The sequence below is a fragment of the Galeopterus variegatus genome, unplaced genomic scaffold (genome assembly GCF_000696425.1).
Source record: "Galeopterus variegatus unplaced genomic scaffold, G_variegatus-3.0.2 Scaffold9968, whole genome shotgun sequence".
NCBI classification, from domain to species: Eukaryota; Metazoa; Chordata; class Mammalia; order Dermoptera; family Cynocephalidae; genus Galeopterus; species Galeopterus variegatus.
The window spans coordinates 40,835-52,418 of record NW_007736079.1 but is presented as its reverse complement, the minus strand read 5'-3'; the positions used below and the strand labels follow the sequence as shown (position 1 = coordinate 52,418).

The following is an 11,584-nucleotide window of genomic DNA, read 5'->3' as shown; positions in this document are numbered from 1 at the left end:
TTTTTTAACAAATTTGTCCAGTTTTATTGTTGCTATTTTGGAAAGAGTACTTGCTGAGTGCATCATTCAGCCATTTTGGAAGTATCTGCCTCTCAACCCCTGGAAATAATTATGTGTAAAACAGAATTAGAAATTTAAACTTACTATAACCAAGTAGAAATAACTTTATGTTTATTTTGCTTTTGGATTGTCTGGTTTCTAGTGAGAAGCCAGATCGCTGAGTTTGAAGTAATTGTGGACCTCTTGAATCTGTGTATCCCTTTACTTTTCCAAGTGCTCCATTCAGCAAATATTTATTAAGCAGCTACTTAATCATCTTAACAGACCAGTTAGGTATGTCCTCCCTCCCTCCCCCATTTTACAGATGAGAAAAATGTCTTATAGCTGTTGAGTGATTTGCCCAGTGGGTCAATGGTAGCCTCAACACCAGGGCACAACTCTCTTGATGTGCACTCCTGGCAGAACTTTGGGGCCATAGAGTTGGGTAGATGATGGGAACAGCTCCAGGTTAAAATGTGATAGCCTCTCACTGTCCTTGTTGAGGTTCAAGAAATATTTCTGCATAAATGCTTTTCACTCTGTTCGATGCCTCTAGTCAATTTCCAGAGTCTTTGCTTGATTGTTCTGATAAGATTCTCGACGGGTGCAGTTTGGAGGGCAAGGAGCTGATTCCCTGAGCTGCCATCGACTGTCCTTGGCAACCCCTTTCTCCCCCGGACCTTCCCAAGCCTTACCAGTGCCCGCAGTGCGGCAAGGACTTCAGCCACCGCTCCAACTTCAGCCGTCACAGGCGCAGCCACAGCGGCGAGGAGCCATTCCCGTGTCCGCAATGCAACCAGCCCCTGAGCTGGAGCTCGGACCTGACGCGTCACCTGCGCACGCACAGCGGCGAGCGCCCATTCCCGTGCCCGCTGTGCACCCGAAGCTTCAGCCGCAGCTCGTCGCTGCTCACGCCCCGGCGCGTCCACACCGGGGAGAAGCCTTCCAAGTGCTGCGACTGCGGGAAGAGCTTCAGCCAGAGCTCGTGCCTCATCATCCAGCAGAGGGCGCACACAGGCGCGCGCCCCTGCCCCTGCGGTGACCGCGACCAGAGCTTCAGCAGCCGCTCCCACGTCGTCCTCGCGCACCGCAGGGTCCACACCGGCGAGGAGCCCTATGGCTGTGAGGTGTGCGGCAAGAGCTTCAGGCAGAAGACAAACATCATCACGCACCGGAAGCTGCACGGGGTGGCCAGGCGGTCAGGGACGAAAGCCTGAGACTGCCATCTGGGGCTGAGCAGGGGCGACCCATTTCCTTACTTTCCATGGTTCTCTGACAGTTTCATGGGAATCGGTGTTTTCTCTCCAACCAGACAGCAAGCACCATCCGGGGAAAACCATCGCCCCACGTTGACATGGCATTCACCACCGTGTCAAGCAGAGTGATGGGCACAGAGAAAGTCCTCAATAAATGCTGGCAAAATTGAACAGTGTTGGGAATAATAAAAAGTATGTGGACTATATTTCTAATTCTTGATGAATACTTGCGTCTTGGAGAAGTCTCTTTCTTATTAATCCTCATTAACATCTCATTTATTTGTTCTGCGGGTTATCTGCTCTCCTGCATGCTGTTATATTCGCTCTTCAGTGTCCTGGCTGGTTTGGTTTACCTTTTGTGCTGATGTCAGTTTCCTGTAGCAGTGACGTGTGGAGTCTCTCCCTCTACCTTTCCATGTGTCCCAAAGCCACTGACATTTCAAGAATACCATCCTCTCCCCCAGCAAAGTCATCCAGAGTGAGCTAGACATCATGCTCTCTGCTGCCCTGTCTGACTCACTAATAAAAACACTTATTGAGACACTATTTTGTGCCAGATCCTAAGCTTGGTGACTTATAAGTCTGTGAATCCTCATAAAAACCCAAAGAAATAGCCTCTGTTGTTATCCTAACTTTGTGAATAAGGAAATCAAGGGAATTACATCATTCACCTGTGATCACACAGCTAATCAGCTGAAACAATTAAGACGTGAATTAAGTCTGTCTGACATCAAAATCTGTTCTCTTAACCACTGTGTCACACTGATTTCCATAAGAACTTGCCTTCATTGAAACTTTTCTGGCATCTCCTCACTTCTTAAGGAAATTTCTTTTTGCCTGGTGATAGATTTAATTAGGTAGTAATTAAAAACTAAGTGGCATGCTAACGTACTAGCCAGTAGTACCAGCCAGGAAGCAAAGGCCTTACCTGGATGCACAAATGTCAAATGACTAAGAATCATCACTGCGGATGTAAATTTTATTACCTGGATAGTCTGGTGGGGGTGATATTTTGTAACGTTTCCCCGAGTTGTCAACTTGCTCTGCTCATGACCTTGATTCTCCACTTCAGGTCTCTTGTTTCTTGAAAGAGATGTCAGAACTGAGCGTGTGAACCTGTGGGGTCTGCGGAGAGAGGTTTAGCTCCAGCAGCTCTTCCAAGGTGAATCTGTCTTCTTGCCACCGTGATCCTCCCCTAAGGCGAGGCCCATGTCGCCCCTCCTTGATCCTTGGTGACTTGGGGCTGACTGGGGGTGTGCGCGGCAGCCACCATCACCAGCCCATTCTCGAATCTGTGGGCCGCATTTTCTGGATGGTTCTCTTTGGGGCAGCCTTGACGTCAGTGTTCCGTAGGGTGTAGACGATGGGACTGAGGACAGGGGCGATCACAGCATAGAAGAGACAGCAGAGGGTCAGTGGCCGGATCGTAGCTGGCCTTAGGGCGAACATAGACAAAGATGGCGCTGCCACAGAAGAGCGAGACCACGCCCAGGTGGGAGGAGCAGGTGGAGGCGGCCTCACGGCGGCGCAGCTGCAGCAGCAGCAGCGGGGGGACTGGGACTGGCGCGCGGCGCATCCACAGGGCCCGGAGGCTTCGCGGGAGGAAGCACACGGGGGGCCCCAGGGCAGCGGCGGCTGAAACCCGCGCCAAGGGAAGGAGGTCGTCGGCCGCGGGGAGGGGGTCGCCGGCCGCGGGGAGCAGAGCGCGAGGAGCAGCCCCGGGGCGGGGACGGAAGAAGCTGGGAGGAGGGGCCGGGCCACCGCGGGGCGTCGCTGCTCGTCGGCCGCCGCCCTCTGGACTGGGGGACGGAAGGAACGAAGGAGGAGCCGCGACCACGCGGCTGTGAGGGGGCGAGGACGCTTCCTTCTGCGCCTGCGCGGGGCTGGAACGCCCTTTTCTCTCGGAATCTCGGGGCCTTTGAAACGGGGCCGCCCGGCTCGAGGCCGCGTCCCGCCCCGACTCGCGATTGCGGGTGAAGGTTCGTTCCCTGGGCCCGGCTGCCCCACTCGCCTTCCTGAAGGCGCCACCTTTCAGAAGGACACGTGAGCGCTGTTGTCACTTTCTCCTGGGCCGAGGGTCCGATCCTTCTAGAAGCCTCTTTCTCTTTCCTCCCTCCGCATCTTCCCCGCAGGACCGGGGCAGAACCTTCCCTCCAGCAGAAGTTTCCTGCTCAAAGCTGAAATGTGTTCCATGTCCAGGCATGAAGAATCCCATTCCAGTGCAAGGAAGCTCCTTCCCGGTCCTGCTCCCTCGTGACTCCTTCTGCTTCTGTGTTTTTTTTTTGTTTGTTTGTTTGTTTTCGTTCCTTCTTCCACACGTTTCTCTCTCCTTCCTCTTCTCCTGGGCCGAGGGTTCGATCCTTCTAGAAGCCTCTTTCTCTTTCCTCCCTCCGCATCTTCCCCGCAGAACCTGGGCAGAACCTTCCCTCCAGCAGAAGTTTCCTGCTCAAAGCTGAAATGTGTTCCACCTCCAGGCATGAAGAATCCCATTCCAGTGCAAGGAAGCTCCTTCCCGGTCCTGCTCCCTCGTGACTCCTTCTGCTTCTGGTTTTTTTTTTTTCTTTCTTTCCTTCTTCCACACGTTACTCTCTCCTTCCTCCCAACCCGCCTCCTCTCTCACCCGCTTCTCACCTCTTCGCCTCTTTTTTCAGCTCTTTCTTTAGTTTCCGGATCCACTCAGCCTCTCTTCTGTCTCTGTCATTTTACCAACAGGTAAGTGTCATAGTTTTCAAGGGACAGGAAAGAAATTTGAGAGATGATCTCTTTCAAGCTTCTGCAGGCGGTTAAGCAGTTCAGTTATCCAGAAGAGTGTGGGTCTCTCTAGTTTCCAAAAATACTCAAGAAGAAGATAAGACCTTCCTAAATTGCTCATTTCTGCGTCTTACAGACTTCACACTCCTACATTATTACACTTATGCAGATCCCCAGACCACACGTGAACTCCACAAATTCACACACTAACTTACATTTCTAAATACTACCATAGAAGAAAGGTTAACACAATATCCCAGATGCCGTATTCACCTAAGGTCACAAATAAGCCATGTACTGTATATGCATGCAAACGTAATCACAAATAACAGTGAGTGTCAAAACACATTTAGCATTAAAATATAAACATTCAAAGATATATTTAAATAGATGCATAAATCCAAAATCTGTACAAAAATATAATCATATTCAAGAATATACATCGGAAATACACGCCCACAGACTGATATCTTTCTGCAGTTGGAGAATCCTCTGTTTATTCCATGTCAGGGGCTCTTTCAGTGTTTTCCAGGGGATATCATCTGAATAGTGTCTTTCTAATTGGAGAAATAACTGGTGATAAAGGCAGACAGCATTCGATGACTTATTTTCTCCTTTCTCTACACAGGGGATCCTCATGAGAAAGGTGCTCTTAGGTTTGACGTCTCTTTAAGGTCTCTGAGGACCTGAGTCTCCAAGCATATTTGGCTTTCCAGTGGGGAGAGCTCTTCATATAACTAATTAATCAGTTATTTTGGAGTCTGTTTCTTAGAGCACAAGAAGTATAGGATGACTTGTCAAGAGCATCCCAGAGAAAATGTTCAGGGCTGTTGATTTCTCTTGGCTCTTTCACAATATCTCTGGTTCGACCATTTTTATTTTCTTCTCCTTTCTCATGGTTTTCTTCTTTCCGTTGCTGTAGATGTCCTGGTACATCTACAAAAGGTAATGATGCAGTTTTACCCACCTTTTTGATATTGATATAACTTAGCAATCAGTTTATTTGATAACCCTTCATAGAGTCCTTTGTTTAGTTCAGTCATTTTACAGAGACCTAAGAATATAAGAGAGAATAAACATATTTTTAAGTTAAGTGAGCTGGTAAATATCATTTTCTTGAAAAACTGTCTACTTTTCTTGCTTTGATTTTTTTTTTCATTGACTATACAAGAGCTTTCTTTGCATTGTCATCATTTGGATTTGTTGTTTGACTTGTTTCTTAACATTTTTATAGTTGTGATAAAGCCTGTGTGTCAGATGGGATGTTTCCAAGACATGTAACAACCATTACAACAAAAAGCCCCAAACTCAAGCTGGTTTGAACAATAAATTCATTTATCGGTTCATATAACAAGAAGTTCAGGTTTACTTATACTAGGTTTTCTGCCTAGTTTCCTTCTAATTCCTTTGTTTGTGCTCCTGTTATTTGGTTTGGCTGAAAGTAATGGGAATACCAGTGGCTCAAAAAAGATGAAAATTTATCTCTTAATTATATGTCTGAAGTTTTGAACTTCAGTCCAATATGGCTGCTCTGGTCCAAGAAGTCCTCAGGAATCTGGTCTCATTTCAGTCCATCAAGACTCCTGTTCCTCTTATGTCTTAAGATGGTGACATCCATATTACAGAGAATAGAATGGAGCAAAATAACCTGGATTTCTACGTGCCCAGGAAACAGTCTGTTAGTGTAATCTATGTAGTATTCTTGCCAAAGATGTTTAACTTGAGTATAATTATAGGGAAACAATCAAATAAACCCAGACTGTGGCACATTCTAAAGACAATTAACACAGAGTCTTCAAGAATATCAAAAGATATTTTGTCTTCTTTAAAGAAAAAAACAAAGGTGCAGGGTGATATTGTTCCAGATTGAAAAAGACTAAAAAGTATCACAATAAAATGTAATACATGATTCTTGACTGGATCCTAGATCATAAGCAAAGCAAAAATGAAACAACTTTAAAAGACTTTTGAAACAATTGGGAAAATTGAATATGAACTTTATATTGTTGTATCAATGTTAGATCCCTTGGATATAATACTAGTATTGTGGTTATGTAGGAGAATGTACTTGTGTTTATTTAGAAAGATGCAGAGTAAAGTACTACAGGGCAAAGGGTCATGCTTACTGCAACTCTTTTAAGTGGGTTATTTAAAAAATATATATACATATTTTTATGTGAGTCCTTGACTTTGCTCTGCGGGATGTTTGTCTTGTCAGTTATTCTCCTCGTCCTTGTCTGAGGAGGCTGCATACATTTCACACTCTTCCTGTTACTTGAGTTTTGGAGTGTATTAGCTAGGCTGGGCTATGCTGCAATAACAAGCAATCCAAAATCTTAATAGCTTAATACAAAACAATTTATTTCTTAATTATGTGGAATCTTCTGTGGGTTCAGATGACTCACTAGGATAGATGTCCTGGCTCAGCATTTCATGCAGCTTTGACTTGATGGCATCCCCATATCAACACTTGCTTCTATAATTTTCACAGCAGGGAAAAGTGGGCTGGAGAGGCAATCATCAGCAATTAAATTGTACCACTTCTGACTACATTTTACTGGCCTGAGCATGACATATGGCCACGTCTAACTTTGCAGGGATTGTGTCAGCTTGTACTTCCCAAAGATACCCATAAGTATTCTTCCTCACTCACATACTCTTCTATAACATCAGCTTGGCACTTACCCATCAAGAAGTGACTCCCTCCACTCACTTAAATCTGGGTGGACTTTAATTATTTCAACCAATAGAGCATTGTGAAAATGACACTACATGATTTCTGAGGCTGGTCATAAGAGGTGTTGCCACTCTGCCTTGTTTCCTGGAATATTCATGCGTGGACCCCTGAGCCACCAAGTAAGAAATCCAGTTACTCTGAGGTTACTGTGCTGTGAGGAGCTAAAGCCATGGAGAGGCCACAGGTAGGTACTCTAGTGAGGAGTCATACTTTTTGAATTATCTTAGACCAGTATTAGACATGTGAGTGACGATTCTAGCCAAATGATTCCAGATCCTAGCTGTCAAGTCACCCCCAGTCTTTAAGTTGTCCAAGCTGAAGACTTATACATTGTGGAGTCAAGACAAGATATCCTGATCTGCTGCTATAGAATGAATGCTGTGTCTCTCCCCCTCACCCCCAACTCCTGCCCACATTGATGTGTTGAAATCTAATCTCCAATATGTTGGTATTAGGCGTCAAGGCCTTTGGGACATAATAAGGTCATGAGGGTGGGGCCCACATGAAAGGGATTAGTGCCATTATAAAAGAGACCCCAATGAGCTCTCTCACACCTTCTGCCAGGAGGATGCAAGAAGAAGATGGCCATCTATGAACTAGGAAGCAGGCCCTCATCAGACATCAAATCTGCTGGTGCCTTGATCTTTGACTTTCCAGTCTCCATGACTGTGAGAAGTAATTTTAAGCTACCCAATCTATGATATTTTTGTTGTAGCATTCTGAAAGGACTAAGACATCTGCCTGTCAAATCTCTGACCCAGAGAATTTGCATATATAACAAGACATCATAGAATAATTTTTTTGTTTTAAGCTAATAAGTTTTGAGATAGCTAATTATACAGTGATCGTATACAGAACATGTAATGATACCTGGAAGTGGGATCTATTGTAAAAATAACCTAACATGTGGCATTGAGTAGCATTCTGAAAGGACTAAGACTTCTGCCTGTCAAATCTCTGACCCAGAGAATTTGCATATATAACAAGATATCATAGAATAATTTTTTTGTTTTAAGCTAATAAGTTTTGAGATAGCTAATTATACAGTGATCGTATACAGAACATGTAATGATACCTGGAGGTGGGATCTATTGTAAAAATAACCTGACATGTGGCATTGGCTTTGGGAGCAAATAGCAAAGGGAACATGGAAGAGCCTTTGGAAGATTGTTAATGAGGAAAGTAGGGAAAATGTTCAAGGAAAGTGAGGAAAATGTATTTGGAAACTGGAGAAAAAGAGATCCTTGTTATACAGTGGCAGAAAATTGAGCAAAACTATAACATATGGCAATGTGGAAATAAAAAATGGGCCTAATGAGCTGATGGGTCTGGCTAAGGAGATTTCCAGAGTGTTGAAAGTGTTAACTGGGTTCTTTTAACTGTATATCAAAGGCATAGGTAGAAGGGGATGAGCTAAAGAAGGACTCTTCAGTTTTTAAGAAAAAATGTTAAAAAATCGGCAGCCAGGACTTGGTGGGTTCAAAATACAGATGATCTCCAACTTAAGATAGTTTGACTTACAACCTTTCAACTTTACAATGGTGCAAAAGCAATGCACATTCTGTTGAAACCATGCTTTGAGTACTCGTGCAACCATTATTTTTTGCTTTCAGTGCAGTATTTAATAAATCATATGAGATTTTGAACACTTTATTAAAAAATAGGCTTTGTGTTAGATGAGTTTTTTTGAACAGCTTACTGAGGTATAATTAATATAAAATGAAAACTGCATGTTTTAATGTATACAATTTGATGAGTTTGACATATGTATATTCTAGTGATATCATCACCAAATTAAGGTAATAAGCATATCCATCACCTACAAAAGTTAAAAGTTTCCTTGTGTTCTTTTGTGTGTGTGTGTGTGTGTGTGTTGTTAAAACACCAACATGAGATATACATCTACAATCTTAACAAATTTTTAAATACATAATACAGTGTTATTGACTATATAGATGATTTTGCCCAATTGTAAGCTAGTGTAAGTGTTCTGAGCATGTTTAAGGTAAGCTAGTCTAAGCTTATGATGTTCGATGGGTTAGGTGAATTAAATGCATTTTCAACTTAAGATAGTTTCAACTTATAACAAATTTATTGGAAAGTAACACCATTATCAGCTAGGAACATCTGCAAAACTATGTTTTTTATTCCTTTGTCTTCAAAATGAAATTCTCAAAGTAGGAAAGGGTTTCACAAGCACTTTCATAACGCTATCAGGAAAATGTCTCAGAGCAAAGATTATGTCTGGAGTGTAACTTAAAAACCTTTTGTTAAAACCACTGAAAGATTTAGGGTGATGTCTCCTAGACCTTACCAAACTGATAAAGTGACTTTTAAAGATCTTGAAGGCATGTCTTGCAGATTCTCTCTCTCAAATAATAGTGCTCCTAAGAATCTTAATGGTGTTGTTTCACAGCGGTGTAACAGGGAGCCCAGAGAAGAGAGCGACTTCTGTTGAAGAGTTTTGGGTGTGCCATTTGTACAATGAAATGGATTATATTTATTCACAAAAATCCTATACAGTTTTTAAAGGAATTGTATCAACTTAGACTGAAAGGGACAGACAGTAGAAAATGATGGGAAGCATTTGGGACCCTGAACTATTGTGTGTAGGAAGCATGGTAAGTTTACTTAGATGTGACACAAGCTGTTTGTAATAGGAAGGATGATTCAGAGGGTAGAATCAAAGCCCCACAGGACGGAGATGATAATCATGCTAAATGGCGCTCAGACATTAGGACTGAGCCCTAGTGAAGAAACCGGCAGCATGTACCTGGCTGGATTTTGATATCATTGTGGTCTGGTGATGCTGTGTACCTTCTGTTTCCCCATTTTTGGAAGAAGTGTCATGCGTATAGTGCTTATGATACACCTGAAAGTGCTAAAGTTTGCAGTGGTAGGAGTTTTATTTTTCATTTTAAATGTCTAGTTTTATTGCATTGTGATGAGAGTACTATACTCTTTTTCTTTCTCTCCTTATTCTTTTTATTTTTAAATTTCCTTTTGCAATTCAAAGTTGTCTTTGTGAGATACATGATCTTTTTTAGTTTTTCTTTTGATAGATGTTGCATAGGCATCCACACAGAAGTGAGCAGAGCTCCATATTAATTATAGATTTTCTTATGGGATCTAACACTGTGATAAATTATATAAATAGACTTTAATTATATTTTGGTTCTCCAATAGTTTAAAAAGACTGGAAACTTAATGAATTTATATTTACTTCTCATTATATCTCCTATCCTTTTTGCTTTATAACTGTTGATACTTTTTAATTGGACATATTCATCTCTGCTATATCTTCATTATAAATTTTATCCTGTACCATTACAAAGTGCTTTTTTGCCATTTAATATTTTTATATGAAGTAAACTCATCTGACAATAAAAGTAAAGTTCCTGTAATTTTTGTTATTTCAGTTGCCTAATGAACATTTGATTATTCCTTAATTTTTCATCTTGGTAAGTTATTTTGTTTTAGATCTGTTCTCTTTTAAGCAGTAGTGCTGAATTTTGTTTTGAGATTCTGTTTTCTTTTAATAGGTGAGTTTGGCCCATTTACATTTTTTATATGATATATTTGATCTTGATTGTGTTATCATTTTATGCTATAACTTCTGCCTTTATAGATTAAAAAGCCGCAATCCTTTTAAACTTTTAAAATCCTTTTTCTTTTTGATACATAAATGTGAACACAAATTCACACACACAATCTTTAAATGCAGTATTTTCTTTTTGTTATATTTTCGCTGGCTTCTCTCTTCCCCTAACTTCTCCTCAGATCAGCCTTCCTTCCTTCCTTCCTTCCCTCCCTCCCTCCCTCCCTCCCTGCCTCCTTCCTTCCTTCCTTCCTTCCCTCTCTTTCCATTTTAATTGCACATATTTACAACTTGTACACATGATATTTTGATACATGTATGCATTATGTAATGATTAAATCAGGGTAATTAGCATGTCCATCATCTTAAACATTAATCATTTCTTTGTGATAAGAACATTCAAAAACCAGTTTTCTAGTTATTTTGAAATATATAATACAATATTGTTAACTCTAGTCTTACTACTATGTATTTTTTTAAAAGCTTAATAGCAATTGCTGAAGTAGGTTTTTCTTCTGGTTTTATTGAGGTATGATTGACAAACCAAAATCATACATATTTAAGGTATACAATGTGAAGTTCTGATACATGTATACATTGTAAAATGATTTCCACAATCAAGCTAATTAACATATCTATGGCCTCACCTTTTTGTTGTGCTTGTGGTGGTGAGAACACTTAAGATCTAGTCTCTGCAAATTTCCAGTATTCAATACATTGTTATTAACTATAGTCACCATGCTGTACATTAAGTCTCCAGAACTTACTCATTTTATAACTGAAACTTTGTACCCTTTGACCAATATCTTCCCATTTCCCCCAGCCCCTGGGAACTGCACCTCTACGCTCTGTTTCTATGAGCTCGACTTTTTTAGATTCCACATACAAGTGAGAACATGGAGTATTTGTCTTTCTGTGTCTTTCTTATTTTAATTAGCATAATGTCCTCCTTGTTCATCCATGTTGTCACAAATGGCAGATTTCCTTTGTTTTTAAGGTTGAATAATATTCCACTGTGTGTATCATATTTTGTTATTTATTTACTTTCTATTGACAAATAAAAATTGTACATATTTATGGTGTACAACATGATGGTTTGATATATGCATTGTGGAAAGAGCAAGTCAAGCTAATTGATATATCCATTACCTTGCACACTTATTTATTTTTGTGGTGAGAACATTTATGTATTTTTATATTTTT

At 41.4% G+C, this 11,584-nt stretch overlaps 2 protein-coding genes across 2 annotated transcripts; one reads left to right on the top strand and one right to left on the bottom strand.

The window, feature by feature from the left end:
* Positions 1–728: 728 nt before the first annotated feature.
* Positions 729–1,256, top strand: LOC103609704 (zinc finger protein 774-like; the record flags this gene model as incomplete). The annotated part of the gene is made up of 1 exon (XM_008594002.1): positions 729–1,256. A coding segment is annotated over one exon (528 nt), but the record flags the coding sequence as incomplete, so codon positions are not given.
* A 1,378-nt stretch (positions 1,257–2,634) lies between these two features.
* Positions 2,635–3,323, bottom strand: LOC103609703 (uncharacterized protein C10orf95-like; the record flags this gene model as incomplete). The annotated part of the gene is made up of 1 exon (XM_008594001.1): positions 2,635–3,323. A coding segment is annotated over one exon (689 nt), but the record flags the coding sequence as incomplete, so codon positions are not given.
* Between the last annotated feature and the right edge of the window lie 8,261 nt (positions 3,324–11,584).